General features: G+C 35.5%; 1 protein-coding gene and 1 pseudogene across 1 annotated transcript in view; both read right to left on the bottom strand.

The window, feature by feature from the left end:
• Positions 1–1,560: 1,560 nt before the first annotated feature.
• Positions 1,561–12,211, bottom strand: LOC107560954 (uncharacterized; annotated as a pseudogene).
• Positions 12,212–13,384: 1,173 nt separating this feature from the next.
• The window catches only part of LOC107560953 (ATP-binding cassette sub-family A member 5-like), a 24,893-nt gene continuing 16,555 nt past the window's right edge, over positions 13,385–21,722 (bottom strand). Inside the window, exons 26-37 of the mRNA XM_016245263.1 lie at positions 20,330–20,453; positions 20,114–20,231; positions 19,936–20,027; positions 19,660–19,835; positions 18,994–19,069; positions 18,815–18,909; positions 18,568–18,687; positions 18,284–18,436; positions 17,531–17,610; positions 17,391–17,446; positions 16,246–17,235; positions 13,385–14,260 (exon numbers count right to left, since the gene is read on the bottom strand). Of these exons, the coding sequence (XP_016100749.1) occupies positions 17,095–17,235; positions 17,391–17,446; positions 17,531–17,610; positions 18,284–18,436; positions 18,568–18,687; positions 18,815–18,909; positions 18,994–19,069; positions 19,660–19,835; positions 19,936–20,027; positions 20,114–20,231; positions 20,330–20,453 (1,231 nt within the window). The 3' untranslated portion in view covers positions 13,385–14,260; positions 16,246–17,094. The remainder of the gene's footprint in view (positions 14,261–16,245; positions 17,236–17,390; positions 17,447–17,530; positions 17,611–18,283; positions 18,437–18,567; positions 18,688–18,814; positions 18,910–18,993; positions 19,070–19,659; positions 19,836–19,935; positions 20,028–20,113; positions 20,232–20,329; positions 20,454–21,722) is intronic.

Genomic DNA, 21,722 nt, shown 5'->3' with positions numbered 1-21,722 from the left:
GCGTGAGCATGATCCATCACCGTTGAGCCCTTGAGCAAGACACTTCACCCCAGCTTGCTTCAAGTGTACTGTAAGCTTGGATAAAAGTGTCTGCTAAATAATGATCTGGGCATATCTGATAACCACAGGTTCAGACTTTGGTTCTAGAGATTTAATTAACTAAACAAATAAATAAATAATAAAAAAAGACAATGCATGAATGTTGCACATCTTGTTTATAGAATGAACCTGAGAATCTTAAGAGAAATATGTTGAGCAGCAGGTGGTGGACTGAGCACATTCTGCAGCGGTTTTAATGACAACCACAAGAAATGCCCTTCAGGCATTGGAAAAACTTGCTTCTTGCACAACCCATGTCTGTCATAAATCAGAAATGTACGTCTTCCTTTAAATCCAGGTCAGCAATAGAATGACTTTGCATAGTTATGACAAACTGTTGATTATTATTTTGTGTTCTATAAAATTAAACACAAAATTAGACAATGTGTTTTTTTGTGTAGAGTACAGTTGTGAGTTGTGATCTTCAGTACGATGACAAATGTATGACGAAATTATGGTATGAATGGGTTATTAGCATGTGAACACAATGTTGACAGGAGATTTTGCTGTTGAAAGATTATCTTGAAGTTCCACTGAACCAAATAATACATAATTTTTACATTTATGTTTTTTAAATATAGTTTTCCTTAACTTTGATTTCAGTTTTAGTTATGCGAGTACATTAAAATGAATTAACTACATAGATATTAGATAAAGCCTAAACTAATACGTTTAGTTATTATTGGCTCATGCATAAAAACACAAAGGCCTTAGCAATTTAGCTTAAGCCAGGACTAGGCCTTAGTTAAATTAAGATATTTTAAGCAACTTTTACAAAAATGCCTTAGAAGAAAACATTACAGGTGTGCATCTTGACACAGAACAATGACACTGACATATTTTAAGATATGTCAGAGCAAGATATCTTCAGTTGAGACCGCTCAAACATGCATTTTAGTCTGGGACTAGCTTAAACCTTGTCTGTGAAACCGGGGGAAAGAGTTTTAAACGGACACATAAATGACCAAAACCAAACAGAAATTACTTTAATCAGTTTATTTTTAAATAAAGAATTTTGTATATTCCATCCCACATGAGTAAAGAGACTAGTTACGTTTGTCGAAATAAAGTCAATTCAGCAATGTCTGCTAATTGATATTTTTTACATAAGGAGGTTATAATAACATGCAGTTAAGTAAATATGGCACCAGTGCTAAATGAATCTAATTAGATTACAGGGAGCATCCTTAAAATGATTATTAGTGGAAACATTCTAGAAGAATATTAGAACACTTATCATAGAAATGAGTATCATCATCAGAGAAGCACACAACAGAGTTGGAGCCCTGGACACCTGCACACCTATGAAGAGGGAATGTCAAGTATGCATCAACTGCAAAAATGAAATATGTCAGATATGCATGAAAAACATAACATAACTGTTTTGTTTAATTCCATAAATCACCTTTGTTACCGTCAGACCACATCAAAGGAAGTCCAGAGATCTGCCCTCTCTGTGGTGGTGTTCAGAGTCACAGTGCTAAAAGTAACAAAAACAGGACATTCAGGTCGTATGTCAATTTATGTCATTAAATAATTATCATATTTGTCACAAAACATCATCAGCAGAAGACAGTCACAAGTATCTATTATGTGTAAGTGTAGTCCTTATACACCCATAAGAAATATCTGAAATATTTGATATTGTGACAGGATTTGTACACTCACAGCTTAGCAGTTATTGTCTGTCAGAAGGCAAAGGTGAATAGCACAGTGCAGGTAAATCTTTGTGGAGTTTGCAATGAAGATAAACATGCTGAAGGTTTATTAAACGGCTGGATGTGGAAACTCCATTCTGCAGAAGCTCCACTTTGTCATTTGGACTGGGACACCTGAAAATATCGATATTGATAATAGCAATGAACAATGAAAAAAAAAAAGTGTATAAAGCAATTACAAAAAGAAAGACAAACATAATGCCTTTGAAATTTACAAAAATGTACCATCACTTTTTTTTTTGATTATCTAATAAAATATGCCATAAAACAATAACAATTTATCCCATAAGTGGAATTGCCTTTGTTGTTCTATGCACTGCAGATTTGTTTTAGTATCATAAATGTGTTGTAGTTTTTATTTAAAAAATTGAATGCGTTGTTATTTCTTATATTTTTTTCTAACATACGCCTGCCCATACCATTAGCCCACCGCCACCATGGGCCACTCGATCCACAACGTTGACATCAGCAAACCGCTCACCCACACAACGCCATACACGAGAAATAGGCCTTTTGTGTTCATAGAAAAAGTCTTAGCTCTTTGAGTTCAGCTCATGAAAAATGGGGGCAAAAGTGTTACGTTTATAATTTTGTTCAGTTTATATATACACGTGTGTGTGTGTGTGTGTGTGTGTCTGTGTGTGTGTGTGTGTGTATATATACATACCATAACTTCTAAATATATAATGTGTGTGTGTACCTGTTTTTCTATTCTGGTGTGGCCTTAACCCTGAATGCCCACAGCCTCATGGGGACTCGTGACACAGTGGGGACCTAAATTGTGGTCCCCACGGGTAAACAAGCTTATAAATCACACAGATTGAAGTTTTTTGAAAATCTAAAAATGCAGAAAGTTTCCTGTGAGGGCTAGGTTTAGGGGTAGGGTTGGTGTAGGGAGATAGAATATACGGTCTGTACAGTAGAAAAACCATTACGCCTATGGAGAGTCCCCACAAGGATAGCAAACCAGACGTGTGTGTGTGTGTGTGTGTGTGTGTGGTTTTATAATCAAAAAAGTGTGGACACTAAAGGAATCTGAGGGGGGGGGGAAACATAAAATGCCTTGGTACATTTCTGTTGTTAGTGTGTTCAGTGCTGAAATTTAAAGTTGAATTTAAAACAAATGTAATAATTGCAATCACTTTTAATTTGGTTTATATATATATATATATATATATATATATATATATAACTAAATATGAGTTCTTGTGAAAATGAAATAAAATAAACATGGCTTACATGTCAACAATGAGGTCCCAGAGGAGAGGGTAATGAGGATCATTCACAGGTGTAGCCCAACACGTGTCAATCACTGAGGCAAACTGACGGCTGTCAACTCCATCAACACAAACTTCCACAAAAATGTGTTCATTCAGCTCTGCGTTCACACTACCAGTGAAGGGGTGGGAGAATTCAGCATCCTGATATGGAATCATCCTGACCTGATATGTCCCTTGAGCAACAGGAAGGTTCATGTGCACAGTGCTGTTGAAATAACAGACAAATAATCAGAAATGTATAGACTCCTGGTTCTATTTATGTATTTAGAAATTATTTATTCTTAATAATAGGTGTGTCTCACCTCTCCAGAGGATTGATGTCCGTGGAGAGTGTTTGGGTTTGTAAGTAAACAAGCTGAAAGAAAGCTTCAGAATTATTTCCCTGCTGATGTGATGCCCAACTAAGTTTGGCTCCCCCACAATAAAGTTATCATAGATGAAGTGGGTGCCATTGGCCTGTAGGGACATATTATTTGAATAGTTGTATTTAAGGGACTTTTTAAAGAACTATAAAATAATTAAAAAAGGATTTGTTGTTCTTTTGACCCATCAAGGATGTACATAATGAATCCTACCACAAGATTTGTGCCACAGATGTGCTCATTGTTGTCAAAATAGGACTCCACTCTGTCGTTCCAGACTGTTCCTCTGCAGCTGGGGTCATTGAGGTGTAAGATGTCAGAAGGAAACCCAGCCTCAAAGAGCTGACAGCGAGACAGAGACATGGAGCCAGAGCTGCTTTCACAGGTTTCAATGAAATCTGAGAGAAAATACCCAAGAGAATGTTAGCAGTGTTAAAAAATAAATAAATAAAATAATTAATGATGAACATATATATTTGAAATGTTGTTGGGGAATGAGTCGAACCAAAGGAGTCATGCTGAGGTCTGTGATGATTTCCCTCTTCACACCATTCATTCTCAGTGCAGTTGAGCTCATGACAGGGGTCTCCTTCACAGAAGAGAACAACAGGACTAATGACAAAAACTGGGGCAAACTTTAAGCTTGTTTTAGTGGTGTTTGAGGGCATGTTTCCATATTTTAGCCATAGTTTTGTGAGAACATATCATGTAGTCACACAAGATGTTTCACAATAACATAAAGCTTATAGTGCCATGACAAGATAAAAATCATGTAAACATATAAAATACTGTACCACCATGTGTGTGTGTGTGTTATTTTATCTCACTTAACATATGTTTGTTTTTGATAGCTTGAGTTTCGGTTTTAGTTATTGATAATAACCCTGATACGCTGATGATGAGTTAAGGTTTGTGATATTTGATATGGTGAAAATTTACATATTAATGTCAATTACAGACAGACAGACAGACACACACACACAACATTAAAAGACTGTGATCTTTGAGTCTACCTGCACAATACAGTGCCATGACAAACTCAAATCTCCAATGAACATATGACATGAAATACTTTACCACTGGATTCTGTGAGTGGGATTGCCTCTGTTGCTGTTTCGTACACTGATGTCTGGGTAAGGTCTGGGACAAATAATTATACATTGCTGTCAGTCTATTTTTTTTATAATTTTTTGTAATATTATATATTAAAAAGAACACAACACAATATGTCTACCTGCACAGTAAGCTGAACAGTACAGTGGTCTGACAAACTCATACACATAATAGTTTCCTGGGCAAGCTTTGACTCGTATGGGAGGAGATTTGTATCCACAGCAGTCATTCCATGTGGAAGCGCACACTTGTCGTGTGACTACTCCATCTTCCAGCTGTGGGTGAGGGCCGTTGAGCCAAAGTGGGGAATTAGTGCCACACATGCAACTACTGACACATGAATCTGGCATCTGGACACTCTGACCATTGTAGAACAGCCTGTACCAGCCATTCCAGTTGACATCATAATCACATCTTGCGTTACTGAAATTAGTCACAGGTATAGTATTTGCCCTCCATGGCTCATCCCGACTGTTATAACTGTAGCAGGGGTCAAAACTTGGTGGACTGTTGAGAACCACTGTTAAGGAAAATGAAAGAGAATACATAGTTATCCGTTACTCATAGCAAGTTGCTAGTTGTCACAAGGTCTATATATATATATATATATATATATATATATATCAGTAACCATGTGGTTCTGTACACGTATGTGTATTTGCTCCAGCAGTGGTTTTGTAAATTGATTTCAAACACCAAGACTTTTTGGGTATACTGAATAAATTTTATATGCTTAAAAAAAAAAAAAAAAAAAAAACGACAGCATGTGCTTGAGAAACCTAGATCATGTATACATAAAAAATTAAATGATAACATGCACACTCAGATGTCACTTTAGTGGCGCCGTAATTGAATATGTAATTCTAAACACTTCATAAACTACAATAACAACTGGAAAAAAACAAAACAATGGACTACATTTCACTGTTTAATAATTGATTTACTGTTCAAATCAGTGTTTTTTTTTGTTAACTAAAACGATTACAATTATTTTCATTAATTGAAATATAAATTACTGAAATAAGTTTAAGCTTAAGTACTAAAATGACAAACTAAAACTGAAATAAAACAATAGAAATATCAAAAAATGACAAAAGCACATACAATTTCTAAAACTGAAAATATATAAAAATTTAAATATTCTAATATGAATAAATACTACAATAGTATATTAATTCCACTAAAATAACACCATTTAAATGTTCCTGAGAAGAGCATCATTTTATTTTGTGACAACATGCCCCGCTATTGTACAATATGAAGGAAATTGACTGCACCTGCACAATATGCAGGGGCTGGGATCATTCGATGTGGCCTTATAAGTTCGTAGACATAGTAATTTCCAGGACAAGCTTTGACTTGGATGGGGTTGGATCTGTAGTAATTACACTCTTCGTAATCAGAGCCGTAGACTTCACAAGTAACAACAACTCCATCTTCTAGCTGAGGATGAGGGCCACCAAGCCAGAGTGAACTATAACCTCTGAAACACCACTGGAGTCGATACCAGCCATCCCATTCAACATTAATGTCATCATATCCATATATAGTATTATGATGAATAAAGAAATCATTTGGGCTTTTTTTTTGGTCGTCAAGGATGCTGTGGTCATAGCATGAGTCATCATCGGTGTCGGTTACAGCTGTTGAGATCAAACAAAAGAAACAACGAGAAAATCAGTGAGAATCAATACATATTCCACATGATGGTTATAGTTACAAATTGCTGTTACTCTTTCAAAATTCCAAAGAACTTAATGTAAAGAGCCCCAATTAGGCATAGCTAGACACATTACATCTACTCAGCTGGGACTCAATTTGACTCTGTCAACCTACGCAAAGTCTTGTCGAATGCGGTCACAGCTGAAGTTGTAATGGAAGCTGTTGATGATATGGTGCTGACATCTGAAAGAAGGCAATTTGAAGAAGACTTAAAGAATAAAGAAATAATCCAAAGGTTATTTAGTGGAAAAAATGGGGGATACACTGTACCTATACAGTAACTTGAACACCAGGATTGATTTACAAATTCATACACAGTAATTGCCTGGACAGGCTTTGACCCTGATGGGTAAACTGATAAATTCACAGCAGCCTGCATCACCACTCCATCTTCTATCTTAGGATGAGGACCATTGAGCCACAGACTGTAGAATCCATTACAGCTGTACAAATTAACACAGCTCTCTGGCATTCGGATGTCCATTCCATTGTAGAAAAGTCGGTACCAGCCACTCCAGGAGAAATATTCCTCACAAATGAATGTTCCACTTTCATTTGTGGCTCTCCAGGGACGATCCAGAGACTGATAGTTGAAACAAGGATCATTGGTGAGGCTGTTGAAAGCAACTGTTAAGGAAGAAAAATATTGTTAGTTCTTTATTGAGATCAAAACAACTAGTGACAGCGTTTATTTGCATTTTTTCCCACCGGATTCCATAAAGAAATTATTTGACTATTTCAGTGCATTTAGCGCATGGTTAAACTGGATTTCATGTGTTTGGTGAAAAAGACAAGTTTTGCACTGAAATAGCACGTGTTAAAGTGCTGTGAACGTTAATGAATTTGCCCCACAATTTTCAGAGCAAATTTGATTCAGAATTATATCCTAGATGCACAATAATGTAGCATGAGCATCTCAAGTCTAACTGGCTAATAAGCATATTTCATAATAATGATAAAAAAATATAATTAAAACTAATATTAACCTTTCATACAGAGATCTAAGATTTGTTTGTTTTTAAAAAGAAGTCTCTAATAATCATCAAGCCTGCATTTATTTGATAAAAAAATAAAATAAAACGTTTTTTTTTTTCCCCAAATGTGATTTACTCCAGCGATGGCAAAGCTGAATTTTAAGCAGCCATTACTCCAGTCACATGATCCTTTAGAAATCATTGTAATATACTGATTTGGTGCTCAAATATTAATAAACTTATTATTATCAGTCTACCTAATCTACTTATCATCACATATTATTATCATCATCAGTGTTGTGGAAATGGTGATACATTTTTTTTTTCAGGATTCTTTCATGAATAGAAAGTTGAATGAACATCATTTACATGAAAGATTATTATTTTGTAACATAAATCTCTTTAATGTCGCTGATCAATTTAATGAATCCTTGCTTTACAAATACTTAATTTTTTACTTTAAAATTTGGAATGCTATATCATGATTTCCACAATTTTTTTTTAAATATATACTTTTAACATTAATAATAATAAATGTTTCTTGAGCAGCAAATCAGCATATCAAAACGATTTCTGTAGGATCATGTGACACTAGAATAAGGACTACTGAAAATTCAACTTTGATCACAGGAATACACTGCATTTTCAAAATATATATTAACAAAGAAAATAGTTGTTTTAAATTGTAATAGTATTTCACAATGCACCTGCACAGTATGAAGGCCCTTGGACTGTCTCATCAGGTCTGACAAGTTTATAGACCTAATAATCTCCTAGACAGGCTTTGAGTTGGATGGGGGTGGATCTATAGTTGTCACACTCGCCCCTTGGATGATATCCCAGGACTTCACGGGTCACCACCCCATCGTCAAGTTGTGGATGAGAACCACTGAGATACAGTGCAGTGTGACCGCCACAGTTTGTGTTGCTCACACACCACTCAGACAACTGAGCACTCTCTCCATTCAAATACAGCCGATACCAGCCATCCCATTCAATAAGACTGTCATCATGGTCGCCGTTTGGTTCATAATGAACGTCTCTCCATGAGTTATCCAGAACTGTATATGTAGAGCACGGGTCAGTGCTGGATGTTGTGGCTTCTAAGTGTCAAGAGACAAAAGGAGACAGTTGATAGAGAGGCACACGTTTAACAAACCATTAAATTATAATTTCTTTCCTCAACTGGGAATTGTATTTGCGGTTTGATTTGCCAATAAATGAATGGCCGGGAAGCATAGTGATGATTTAATTTCAATTCGATATTTCTAAGATTACTGAGCATCTTGAATTTGACAAGAACATTTTTGAGTGTTGAGTGCATTGAATGTATTGCAGATGAAACACACCCCACTAAAATAAATGCTTAGAGCGCGAGTAAATGTAAAAAGAGACAGTAACACTGATTACAGGTTTCTTTGAGCATTTTGTGAATCCAAAACCCTGATACAGTACCTTAAGTTGAGTGGCAAATTTTTTTGAAAGAATATATTTTACTTTTTCAATGAGAAGATGGGATTGAAAGGATAAGAATCGAAAGGATTGTAAATCATGAAGCATGCAGACCCCAAGTAGAAAAATTAGTAGATTACCTGATGTTTGTCCTTCGATTCTTTCACCTGTTAAATACAAAAGCTTCTTGTCAGTTGTCTTTACTTTAAGTCAAGCATCTTGTCAGTTCACTTATTTAATTGTGTGACAGATTCTTATTCAGCAGCAGTAGTGTCACACAAAATGAGATTAGATACCTCATTGTTGCAAACTGCTCACAAAGACATCAACCCGATCTGTAAAAACAATATTCGTAATAATATAACATTATCAAGGTTGAACGTGATATTCCAAGTTCTAAATTAAAGTTTGGGAGGAGCTTTCATCTAATCCTGTCAATCAAAACACATGCATAACTGCAAAACCTTACTTATCTATCATAAAATAATCATATTTACTTAACGGTGTGATCCATTGCATACAGCACATATGAACATTTCAACTTATCAAGCATGCAAATGCTTCTTCTCAGTAGCGATAAAAACTAGTAGTACTGAACTGATAGTATCGATAAAAGTAATAGTATCGAGGCACAGATTATTTTGATCGCACAACTACACCGAATTTCAAATATAAAATATGACAATATGTAAACTCTTTGAATAATTTTGTTATTCTGCCAAATTTTGTGCTATTTTGAAGATGATTTCTAAACACAGACAGGATTGTATCGTTCTGTTTAGCACATATTTATAAAATCTACATCTTCACGGCAACAATAACAGAATTTGCCGAACAATTAATCAGTATGCAAGGATTAAAAGAAAAGAAAAAAAGTACACAATAATGCAAAATGATTGTTGTATAATAATCTATATCAAAAGATGACTGAAATAATGAGTGGAGCCAGATGAGATGAACTTTACCTGATGAAATGCTGCTGCAGAGTATATTAGGGTGATTGTCTCTTCAACAGTTCAAACTAAATACGGTGATGTTGAACTATAGGTTTTAGATTCTTATTATTTTTAAACGGTAGGCAGACCATGGCTGGACCTATTTCTCAGCAATACTTCAAACAAGTGTCTTTCATGTCTTACCACACCATAAATTCTCCTCACTCAACAATAGGTTATGGTATGTGTTTTGACAGATTCTTCAGCTGACCAAATAACCTTTACAAGTATATAAAATGGGGAATTGACACTTTAAGTGGTATGTGCTTAATGCAAGAGGATGCATGATCACGCTGTTTGTTTTTCTCAAGCATGTAATGCTGGTAAGACACTTTATTTCACGATCTAACTGGTGTTCTTCTATTACCCTAACAATAGGCATGTATTCAGGGCCGTTTCTAGCCAATTTGACGCCCTAGGCGAAATCCCTATAGAAAGTGCCTTTTTGATATTTGTTCCCTTGCTTTTGTTTCCAGCCTTTGTCTAGTAAATTCAAACTGGCAGATGTGTAAAGAATCAGAGGTTCTTAGTATTAACAAATGAGTGTGTGAAACAATTAAATCAGTAAAGAATGAAGAGAAACCAGTCATCTCGGTTCATTCTTTTTTTGCAACATATACAAGAACACTAAGAAAAGTTTCTATCCCACTAATATACGTCAGAAACAAATGCTGCAAAACAGCTTTTGACCTATAAAATGTCTCTGTGAGTGTATATAGCTGATTTACTTGGTTTATGAAAGGATATAGCCCAAGCCTGACTCAAATAATACCTTAGCTAACTACAGTGTAACACACAATAGTAAAAACACTCTCAAACACACAGCAATGACAAATATCTCACCAAAAACAAAGAGCAAATCAGTTTAATGAGATTAGTTTATTTAGATTATTTAAAGGTGGTGTAAGCGATTTCTGGTAGCTAATGTTGACATTTGAAATCACCAAAACAAACACGCCCCTACCCCAAAAGGGTGTCGCCCCTATTTTGATAGCTCCGCCCCACACATACGTACACAACCCAGGCAACGATTAGTTCTGTGAAACAAAGCAAAACCAAAGTTACACCGTGTCTACACCGGACGCGAGTGGTGCGGCAAAATACTATGGAACTCATTATAATCAGTGATGCTGTCTACCTGGAAAGCTGATCCGATATTTACACTGGTCCTACTTCTTGCCTTAAGCCTTCTTTTGTTCCGCAGATGTTATCCTCTTTTGTTTTTTTATCCGCCATCTCTATCTTTCTGTCGCTCGGCTCGGCTAATGTCCGTCTCGTGCACTGAACGCTCTCTCCTCCACATCGTGAGTAGAAACATCCCTTACTGCTGATTGGCTACGAGTTTGTTTTGCTATTCGGCCCGAATCAGTTTTCTAAAGCATTTTTGAAAAATCGCTTACCCCACCTTTAATATCGTTTATCCTCACAATAGTAATTAGACTGTTTGATTTATAAAATATTATACAGGATATATTGTGATTTTCTAATCATCCAAAAATCACATTTATAGAAAGCTTGTAACAGTTTGAGATCAGTGGCACATTCGTTGAGAAAGAGAGAAGACTAGATGTGTAAAACATTAGGGTGATTCTTAGTGTTAATAATCTAGAAGAATATCAGGAAACTCAGAGAAATAAGTGATATAGTCAGACAACCCAACAGGCAAGGAGCCCTGGATACTAGCACTTGGCGTGGCAAGTGTATCTGGGAAGGAATCATCCTGACCTGATATGTCCCTTGATCAACAGAAAGGTTCATGTGCACACTGCACAGTGCTGTTGAAATAATTTTACATGATAAGTGTCCACTACAAATAAGTATAATTAATAGTTTCAGTTAGTAAGCTGGCTAAAGTTAATGTGTCTCACCTCTCCAGAGGATTGATGTCCGTGGAGAGTGTTTGGGTTTGTAAGTAAACAAGCTGAAAGGAAGCTTCAGAATTATTTCCCTGCTGATGTGATGCCCAACTAAGTTTGGCTCCCCCACAATAAAGTTCTCATAGATGAAGTGGGTGCCATTGGCCTGTAGGGACATATTTGAATATTTGTATTTAAGGGACTTTTTAAAGAACTATAAAATAATTAAAAAAGGATTTGTTGTTCTTTTGACCCATCAAGGATGTACATAATGAATCCTACCACAAGATTTGTGCCACAGATGTGCTCATTGTTGTCAAAATAGGACTCCACTCTGTCGTTCCAGACTGTTCCTCTGCAGCTGGGGTCATTGAGGTGTAAGATGTCAGAAGGAAACCCAGCCTCAAAGAGCTGACAGCGAGACAGAGACATGGAGCCAGAGCTGCTTTCACAGGTTTCAATGAAATCTGAGAGAAAATAAGAAACATGTCAAAAACAAAACATAATCAATGAAACATTGTTGTGGAATGAGTCAAACCAAAGGAGTCATGCTGACGTCCGTGATGATTTTCCTTGCAGGAACAGCCGTAAACACCATGTTTCTCTTCTCACCGTTCATTCTCAGTCCAGTTGAGCTCATGACAGGAGTCTCCTTCACCGAAGAGGAGAACAACAGGACTAATGACAAAAGTTGGAGCATATATAAAACACATATTAATACACTGCATACAATAATAAATAGTAAGCATTTTAAAGATTTTAAAAGCTAGAGAAAAACATTTAGGCAGCAGCACAACCATTTTCACCATTGATTGATAATAATAAATGTTACTTGATCACCAAATCGGTGATCTTGATCACAAATATTAGAATGATTTCTGAAGGATCATGTCACAATCAAGACTGGAGTAATGATACTGGAAATTCAGCTTTGCAAATTACATTTAAAAAACATTAAAATAGTAAAGTTATTTTAAATTGTACAAATATTTTTATTTTAGCTTTTACAATATTTTTGATAAAATAAATGCAACTTTGGTGGAGACTTCTTTCAAAAACAATGAAGAGAATCCAGCCGTGTATGTTTATGAAACGGTTTGTCTAAAATAAGTTTTGTGGCAAGAATAATCTTATCATTGTCTTATCTCAAAAACTTAGTATTGATTAATAGAGCAGAATAACTGGAAACAAAATAATTCCCTTACCTGCCCAGTTGTTTTTTCTTCTTTTTTTCCTCCGTAGAGTGGGAATGAATCTATGATATGCTTGTCATTCACTTCTAATGCTGCCCATAAGCTGGTGATTCTTCAGTCTAACTTTGGAAACAATTTCACACAGTATTTGAAGTAAATAAATAATAAAATAAAAAGTAGTACATTTTGCTTAAAATAAAACTAAGTCTACTGTTACAGAATACAAATGACTCAACTCATATCTGTAATTTAATGGAGTACAAATTAATTTATACAGGTATTAAATTACAGCTAAACAATATTCTGTGCTGAACAAGTGGGTTTCATGCCACTTTAAAGACAACTTTGTATTAAGAACAGCTAATCTCAAATACAAATTTAGTTTATATTTCTTAAAATTAGTAGAACCTAACAGTCAGATATTTTGAATCTTCGTATATCGGAGCACATTACTAAATTTCTGTAGTCATCACTGCCTGGTAAAACCTCAAACCAGACATTAAACTCCTTGAGCAGAACAGACCGATTTATTTTAATTCGTTTTTAAACCCATTTTGCAGCAATCAAATCAATCAATCAATCAAAAACATGCAACTTATTCAGACCCACTAGTCCAAAAATTAACAACATCCTGAATACATTTTATTTTCAAACAGAATTTTTGCATACAGAGGGCAGTAAATGGGCACTAGGGGAAGAGAGTGCAAAGCGTTCTAGATTATATATTTGTGGCTACATTGTACTGCAAGACACATCTGAGTTCACAACAGACAACATTAATATTGCAGTTTGCAATGACACCGTCTACATAATGCAATAAATACTCACACACACACACAAGTATTCATATATTGCACTTTGGAGGAAATAAAGGTATTGGTTAAATAGACGTTAGATAGTGTTCAATATAATCATCCCATTCCAACCCAGTCCAGCAAAGACTAAACTGGTCAGTGTTAAATGTTACAGAAAATGTTATACATTACAGGTTAAATGTGCAAAAATTACAATTATATCCCCTTAAAAATCCACTGTGTCTGCTGTGCATGTCAACCATAATTTCTCTATTATAAGGACATCTTTTTGTTCCTGAAGGAAATCTTTTCCGTACTTTAGATGCTACAGAGGTTGAATTGTGTGCCCCTAAAAATAAGACAATGCAAACAAGAGTTTGATTAACTGTAAATCAAACTGTAAGATGAAGCCAAAAAAAAAAAAATAAAAAAAAAATATATAGTCCACATAACATGCCAACTTGGCATGGATTACAATTTTTGAGGACTGTTCCACACAACCTTTCACATTCAGCTAGGGTTAAATGTTAAATCAGAAAAATAAAAACCATCTACAACAGATTTGCTCAAGAGTAACCATGAGACACCTAGAAAACATCTTTTAGAAGTTCTACCAACAAGAGAACCAGCGCTTGGGGCAGAGTTCCTCGTACCAACAAACGGTTCAGCATAGTCATCGCTCAGAGCAGAATAAAGAAACATCTACTGGACAAAGAAAATCAGAAAGTCATAAGAAAAATGCACCAAGTGAAAACACATGTTTGTAGAGTTCTGAAATGAAAACACTTCCTGTTGAGAGTAGAATACATTAGTGTATTAGCTTCAATACTTCAACCTATATGTGACCCTGGACGACAAAACCAGTCATAAGTGTCAAATTTTCTAAATTCAGATTTATACATCATCTGAAAGCTGAATACATAAGCTTTGTTAGGGTAGGACAATATTTGGCCGAGATACAACTAATTTAAAATCTGAGGCTGCAAAAAAAAAAAAACATTCTAAATATCGAGAAAATCGCCTTTGAAGTTGTTCAAATGAAGTTCTTAGCAATGCATATTACCAATTAAAAATTATGTTTTGATATATTTACGGCAGGAAATTTACAAAATATCTTCATGGAACATGATCTTTACTTAATATCCTTATGGTTTTTGGCAAAAAAGAAAAATCTATCATTTTGACCCATACAATGTATTTTTGGCTATTGCTACAAATATACCAGTGCAACTTATGACTGCTTTTGTGGTCCAGGGTCACATATGAAGAAAAATGAGAAGGGCAGCTCACTCACGCTATTAAAGAATAACTTTAATTGGTAATACTTTACAATAATGTTTAATTAGTTAACATTAAAGCAAGTTTTGTTCATAACAAATAAATCAATTAAACCAAAATGCTTTTAAAAATATGAATGAAAAATGTTAAGAAAACTAAACATGGGGATTAATAAAGTGAGATTAATAAATGACAGTTGTCATAAACATGCATAAAAAACCTTCATATTCATGACATGTGTCATGTCATAATTATGTAGGTGTCATGTCATGATTATGAAGGTGTCATGTCAGTCTTATGCACACCCCTTCAAGTAAAGTGTAACCAAAAACTCTTTAATTGTCATTAGCTATTGCATTAACTAATGTACAGAACCTTATTTTAAAGTATTACCCAATTAAGGCTTTAAAAAAATATCCTTATGGTTTTTGGCAAAAAAGAAAAATCTATCATTTTGACCCATACAATGTATTTTTGGCTATTGCTACAAATATACCAGTGCAACTTATGACTGCTTTTGTGGTCCAGGGTCACATATGAAGAAAAATGAGAAGGGCAGCTCACTCACGCGATTAAAGAATAACTTTAATTGGTAATACTTTACAATAATGTTTAATTAGGTAACATTAAAGCAAGTTTTGTTCATAACAAATAAATCAATTAAACCAAAATGCTTTTAAAAATATGAATGAAAAATGTTAAGAAAACTAAACATGGGGATTAATAAAGTGAGATTAATAAAAGGCTGTAAAACTCTTTAATTGTCATTAGCTATTGCATTAACTAATGTACAGAACCTTATTTTAAAGTATTACCCAATTAAGGCTTTAAAAAAAAAAAAAAAAAAAAACGTAATACTGTGCCTGTAGTTTAGAATTTTTTTGGAAATTGACTCGAGTTGACTCTTGAAAGGCATTCTCCAATGTGCCAATTTTAAGATTGTACATATTATTAGCAAACAAAAAGAGAGGTGATCATTTAATAATTTTTACATTTAAACAAAAATATTCTAAAAGGTACAAAAAGACGGACCCTCTTGAATGAGAACCAACCAACTTAAAATAATTCTGGTGCCCAAAATCTCCCAAAATTGAAGACTTACACTAAATACGTTAAACCCACATCAAATGCTTTTCTAGAAAATGTCACCCACTGTACATTCAAGGCTCACGGTTCCTACAGTATCATTACTTCTGTTAACAAAAAATAAATAAAAGACCTCACTCAGCAGTATGCGACTAATCTGGAGTGCTACATGGTTCGGTGCGGAATGAGAGAACTACATTCTTAAGCTACTGATTTTAAACATTAAAACTGCTCCTAAAGGAAGGCCACCTGATGACGAGGTGGAAAAAGGTATGACAGAGAGAAGTTCTACTTCATCTTGATTAATCTACTAGCTTACTCACTGTGAGTGCTTAGCCCTGTTTTTCTTTGGAGAGCTCTGTGTGAAAGCCTGAAACACGTGCTGGTGTTTGAGAAAGGAGTCTTGTGGATCTCCCGTGTGCAGCAGAGACAGAAGAGGCTTCATGCACCGGCAGGGCCGCTCTGCCCTAAAAAGGGTTACAAGAAACGAGAGCAGCCCCATACATGCTGGTAAATCTCAATGTTAGTGCTGCCTGAAAGTTTGCACACAGCTGTAATGAGATTCTCCCGCATGAAAACGTACTTTACAACAGCACACATAGATAATAACGTTAGATAGCCATACACAGAGACGCAAGTTTATATCCCATGCTACAGACACCAAAAAGCTCTGTTTTGGTGTCGATGTGAGTGAGACTTTGGTAATAATGTGGAACCTGCTCCATGCAATTAATTTCCAAGTGACTGACATAGTGTATATGGAAACAACAGAATGGTGGGTTTGATATACATCAGGTGAACGGAAGATATAAGAATTAAGAAGAAAGAGTGAGAATTAAAAAAAAATAAAATCTCTTCATTAAAAACAAATGACAACAACTAAAAGAACTGCCAAGTCTTGCTCGGCATTAACAGCTGACACTCAAGTCACATGTCAGATTCCATCTAAGCAAGTGCCAGTACCAGAGCCAAAGCGAGTTTCACAGCACACACACACACACACACGTGTCCTGTATGTGTGCTGGTGGCCACTGGAGTATCCACAGTTTATTGTCCCATGAGTCCCATCAGTTTAAGACTCTTAAGGCAAAGGACGGCACATGCAGAGCGATACAGAGAAACAGAGGAAAAAGAAGGGTACAACGCTTCAGGGAAAGCTGGACAGGATTGGCTCATAGCTGGTGTACTATGCTGTCAGCGTGATTGATGGATACAGGGCCATCTTGTCTCAGTCTCTGCCATTGAAAAGTCGTGCTAAGTGATCCGACCTCCTCTTCTTCATTCTCTTGCTCTTTAGCGAACTCCATGAAAACCTGCAAAACGGGTATACACTTACAGACAAGTTCCGCAAAAATCCTAATTAACATCAGTTTTTCAAATACTAAACATGATATACATATATATTTAAATAAACCCTGTGTGTGTATATATATATATTTTTTTTTTCCTTCAGAACATTGTGACATACTTGTTCAAGAGTTGACTGGGAGAAGTTGTACTCTTCAAAGTTAAAGTTCTGTTTTGCTGTGAAGAAAAAGGAGAATGGTCAAAATAGAATTTTTAATTCTTCATAAAAACTGTGTAGTTGTTATGATATCCATTTCTTACCATTTTCTAACTGGGCAAAAGACTTGGCTAGTGACTTCACATCTTCCATTGGGATTTTATACACCATCAGAGTGGCAAAACTGCAAAGATCCAACACACACACACATAATTGCAATTGTGGTTTACAGGGTCCATAGGTGCAATGGTTTTTATACTGTACAAACTGTATTTTCTATCGCCCTACACCTAAACCTACCCCTTACAGAAAACTACTGGCAATTTTTGAATTTCATAAAACATGTTTTTTAAGCCTTTTGTTTTACGGGGACACAGGAAGTGTCCTCATAAACCATGTTTACGTTGTAGTACCCATGTCATTATACACATTTGTGGCCTCATAAACCATATATACCAGTACACACACACATACACACACACACACATCTGGTTTGCTATCCTTGTGGGGACTCTCCATAGGTGTAATGGTTTTTCTACTGTACAGACCATATTTTCTATTGCACTACACCTAAACCTAGCTTTTACAGGAAACTTTCTGCATTTTTAGATTTTCAAAAAACTTCATTCTGTGTGATTTATTAGCTTGTTTACCCGTGGGGACCTCAATTTAGGTCCCCACCGTGACACGAGTCCCCATGAGTCTGTGTGTATTCAGGTTTAAGTCTCCACCAGAATAGAAAAACAGGTACACACACACACCTCTCACTCCGAGGTTTTACATTCTACTTTTATGTCAATTTGACATCTATTTTTTTCCTCCCATTTAATTTCTAATCTTATTCAGACACATCTTACCTGTCCTGACGAGCAGCGTGAGGAAATATCTTCAGTATCTCTTTGTGCAACAGTGCTACCTGCTGGAGACCTGTAAGCTCCTCCCTGAGATTAATCTCTAGGCTGTAGCCTCTCCCAAACTTCCCCTTCAGGTGCTGTATTGAGCCAATACACCTGCAGAGGGCAACATAACAAAATGTTACGAGCTTTCTATTCTGCTTTAGTTGCTTGCCCAAAATTCTCTTTAAGTGCATGTTAATCCATGTAATTTTTCACGGAGGCTTTTATCCGTCTTATAGTCCCACCTTAGTTGACCAGAAACCATGATGGCCACACGGTCACACACAGCCTCCGCCTCTTCCATGTAGTGGGTAGTCAAAAGGGCTCCTCGCTGTTTGTTCTTAAAGGCAGCACGGATCGCCCTCCTATTGAAATGAACCACATAAATGTAAATTTTTGCAGACCTCTGTTTTAAATGTACATGTTGTGATGTATATCATAGCATTCAGAATACAAAAGCTAAAAAACTGAACACAAAGTAGAAAATTTTACCACATGCGCTGTTTTGATTTGGGATCCATTCCTGTAGATGGTTCATCCAACAGAACTATCTGAGGATTTCCCAGCATGCTTAGTGCAAAGCACAGCTAGTATGAACAAGATAAAAAAAATAAGCCTAAAATACGCAACAAAATAAATTTTTTATAATGACATTGAATTGAATGACTCGCCTTCCTCTTTAGCCCTGCAGACAAGTTTTTTGCCTGTTTGTAAAGATGATCCTTCAGCTCTAGAGCACTCACAACACTGTTAAAAACAGACACACACACACACTATTTAAACCTTGAACATTGCTGTGGTGGTCATACTGTAATGTAGAAAATCTGATCACATGACAAAATAATTATTTTAAGTTACCGTGTCACTTGCAACATTACACTAGCCACTGCATTTATTTTGATTCATTCTAAAAAAGAAAAAATTATAAACTCAAGTACTACTATTACTACAAATCCAAAAAAGCAGCTGTGGTGGTTTATAAATAAAATAATATATGCAATGTTTAAAACCCTCATTTGTGGATTTTCTGGAGAACACTACCGTTCAAAAGTATGTGGTCAGTAAACAATTTATTTAAATTAAATTTTTTTTAAAGATACTAGCAAACTGATTAAACATGACAGTAATAACATTTAAAAGTCTTTATTTATCAAAGAGTAATGCTTGCTGATAATTTAATATTAAATGTAATAAAATATATTAAATACCAAGAGCTCAACATCGTTTAAGACTATAATAATAATAATAATAAAAATAAAAATAAATCTATCTTACTGACTACAAGCCTTTGAATGGTAGTGTAAATGTAAAAAAATTTTTTTAAAGAGATTTGGTACCGCTTAATGATGTTTGGGATATCACACTGATGTAGCCCCTTGATAGCAGCATAGATCTCCAGGTGCTCCTGTAGAGTGATTCTAGGCCACAGAGGGTTCACCTGAGGACAGTACCCTACATGCTCCAAGGGGTTTTCCACTGGTTGGAAGTCTGTGCCATAATCTCCCATTAGAATCTAAAAATAAATATCAAACTTTAGTCAGAAAACAATGAACATGTCTCATATGTTCAAAATAACTCATAACCAGCAAGAAACTGAGAGATTGAGCCCAAACCTGTCCAGCAGTGGGTTCAGTGTCTCCAGACAGCATGTGCATGATAGTACTCTTTCCTGCTCCATTTGGTCCCAGCAGACCCAAAACCTCACCTGAGAACAGGCCATTTGTCATTAACATTTGCTTGCTCTCTTTAAAATCATTACTTACAGTACATCCAAAAAGAGGCAGACACTACCTTTGCGAACACAAAAGGAGATGTTCTTAGTGGCCACTTTTCTTCTCTTGCTGAGTGAAAAGCCCTCCCTCTTGCCTTTGTACTGTTTCTTGAGATTACTCACCACTACCACTGGTTTCTGTTAAAGTTTTATTTTTCCATATTAAAAAGGTTATTGGACAAGACGTGATTTGAAACTCTTAAGACTCTACGATTTACAGAAAAGTGGGGCTATACCTCCTCACAGCACTGACAAGTCAATGCCTCCTTCACTCGAGCTTTCTCCACCTGAACATCCTCATCCTCACTCATGTTCTCCTCTGGGTTTCGCTGAGCTTTGCTCCTTGCTTGGGAGGAAATCCTGGAAAACAAAGAGATCAGAAATCAAGCTCCATTTCTTAGTGATCTGGGTTCATAAAACTAACAGACCTTAGAACAGAAAGCTCACACTAACACAGTGTCTACACTGGACGTGATCAGCATGGCACGACGCAACAAAATACTATAGAACCTATTACAATCAGTGATGCTGTCTACACTGGATGCGGCGCGACAAATCCCCGACAGTAAATTGCCACCTCGTTCTATTTATGACATGCTACTGACACAAAATTCAAATGATTTACAATGTCTAGATTGGACGTGACAAAACGACCAGACTAGAGTTACACGATTCTGGATAATTTGGGAATCACGATTTTTTTTTGTCTCAAATAGAGATCATGATTCTGAACTAAACAAAATAATGTGTGGCAAAATATTAAATGAATAAAAAGTGGTTAAACAGGGCTCTACGCGTACTTTTCTTTTAAAATTAAAAATTTTTTTTGGAGCACCGTCAAATATTTCAGGAGCACCTTCTAATGAATAATATCAAATATTAGCCTTCCCATTACGAGATATTACATATATTTGACTCCTTAAAGTGATTTACAGGGAACTTAGTTTTTACACCTTTGCGAATGGCATTTTTCTAACTTTATTAAAAGTATGTCATCTTTTGTCAAATTCTAAAAATTATAAGCTTTTTAAAATTTCTAATTAAAATAACAGAATAAAATCAAGTAGAATAAGAATAAGTTACCAATCAAATAAAATCAGTATTAAAAAAAAAATTATTTGTACCACAGAGGTGGCACAGAAGAACACAAAAGTGGTTTGTAGGTGTATTTTCAGACATTTAATGAGGCTCAGAGGTGGCATAAGTGGAATTAAATTCATAAATTCATGTTGAGGTTAATATTTTAAATATAACATTTTGAATATAGAAATATTAAACTAATTAACTATCAGAAAATATTCTTTAAAAATGAAAGTAAAACTGCCAGTAGGTGGTGGCAAATCATTGAGTTTATCACTGAATCATTCATTCAATTGATTCGTTCGAATGACTAATTCATTCAGGAATTAAGTAAGTGACTGGCTTCATGAATGGGTAATTGATTCAGATTCGTTTAAAAACGCACACGTTCATTCATAAACGAAACACTGCTGTGTTTGCTTGGAAATGCGCAGCGGCTCAGCTGTGACTTTGTTTGAAACTATTTTCGTTGATGAAATAGAGCAAAATCAGGCAATAGTGTTGTAGTCAGACAATGCAAGTCACTTAATATTAATTTCTTGTTTAATG

The sequence above is a fragment of the Sinocyclocheilus grahami genome, unplaced genomic scaffold (assembly GCF_001515645.1).
Source record: "Sinocyclocheilus grahami isolate Dianchi unplaced genomic scaffold, SAMN03320097.WGS_v1.1 scaffold748.1, whole genome shotgun sequence".
NCBI lineage: Eukaryota > Metazoa > Chordata > Actinopteri > Cypriniformes > Cyprinidae > Sinocyclocheilus > Sinocyclocheilus grahami.
The sequence above is the reverse complement of the archived record's forward strand: the minus strand, read 5'-3'. Positions and strand labels throughout refer to the sequence as shown.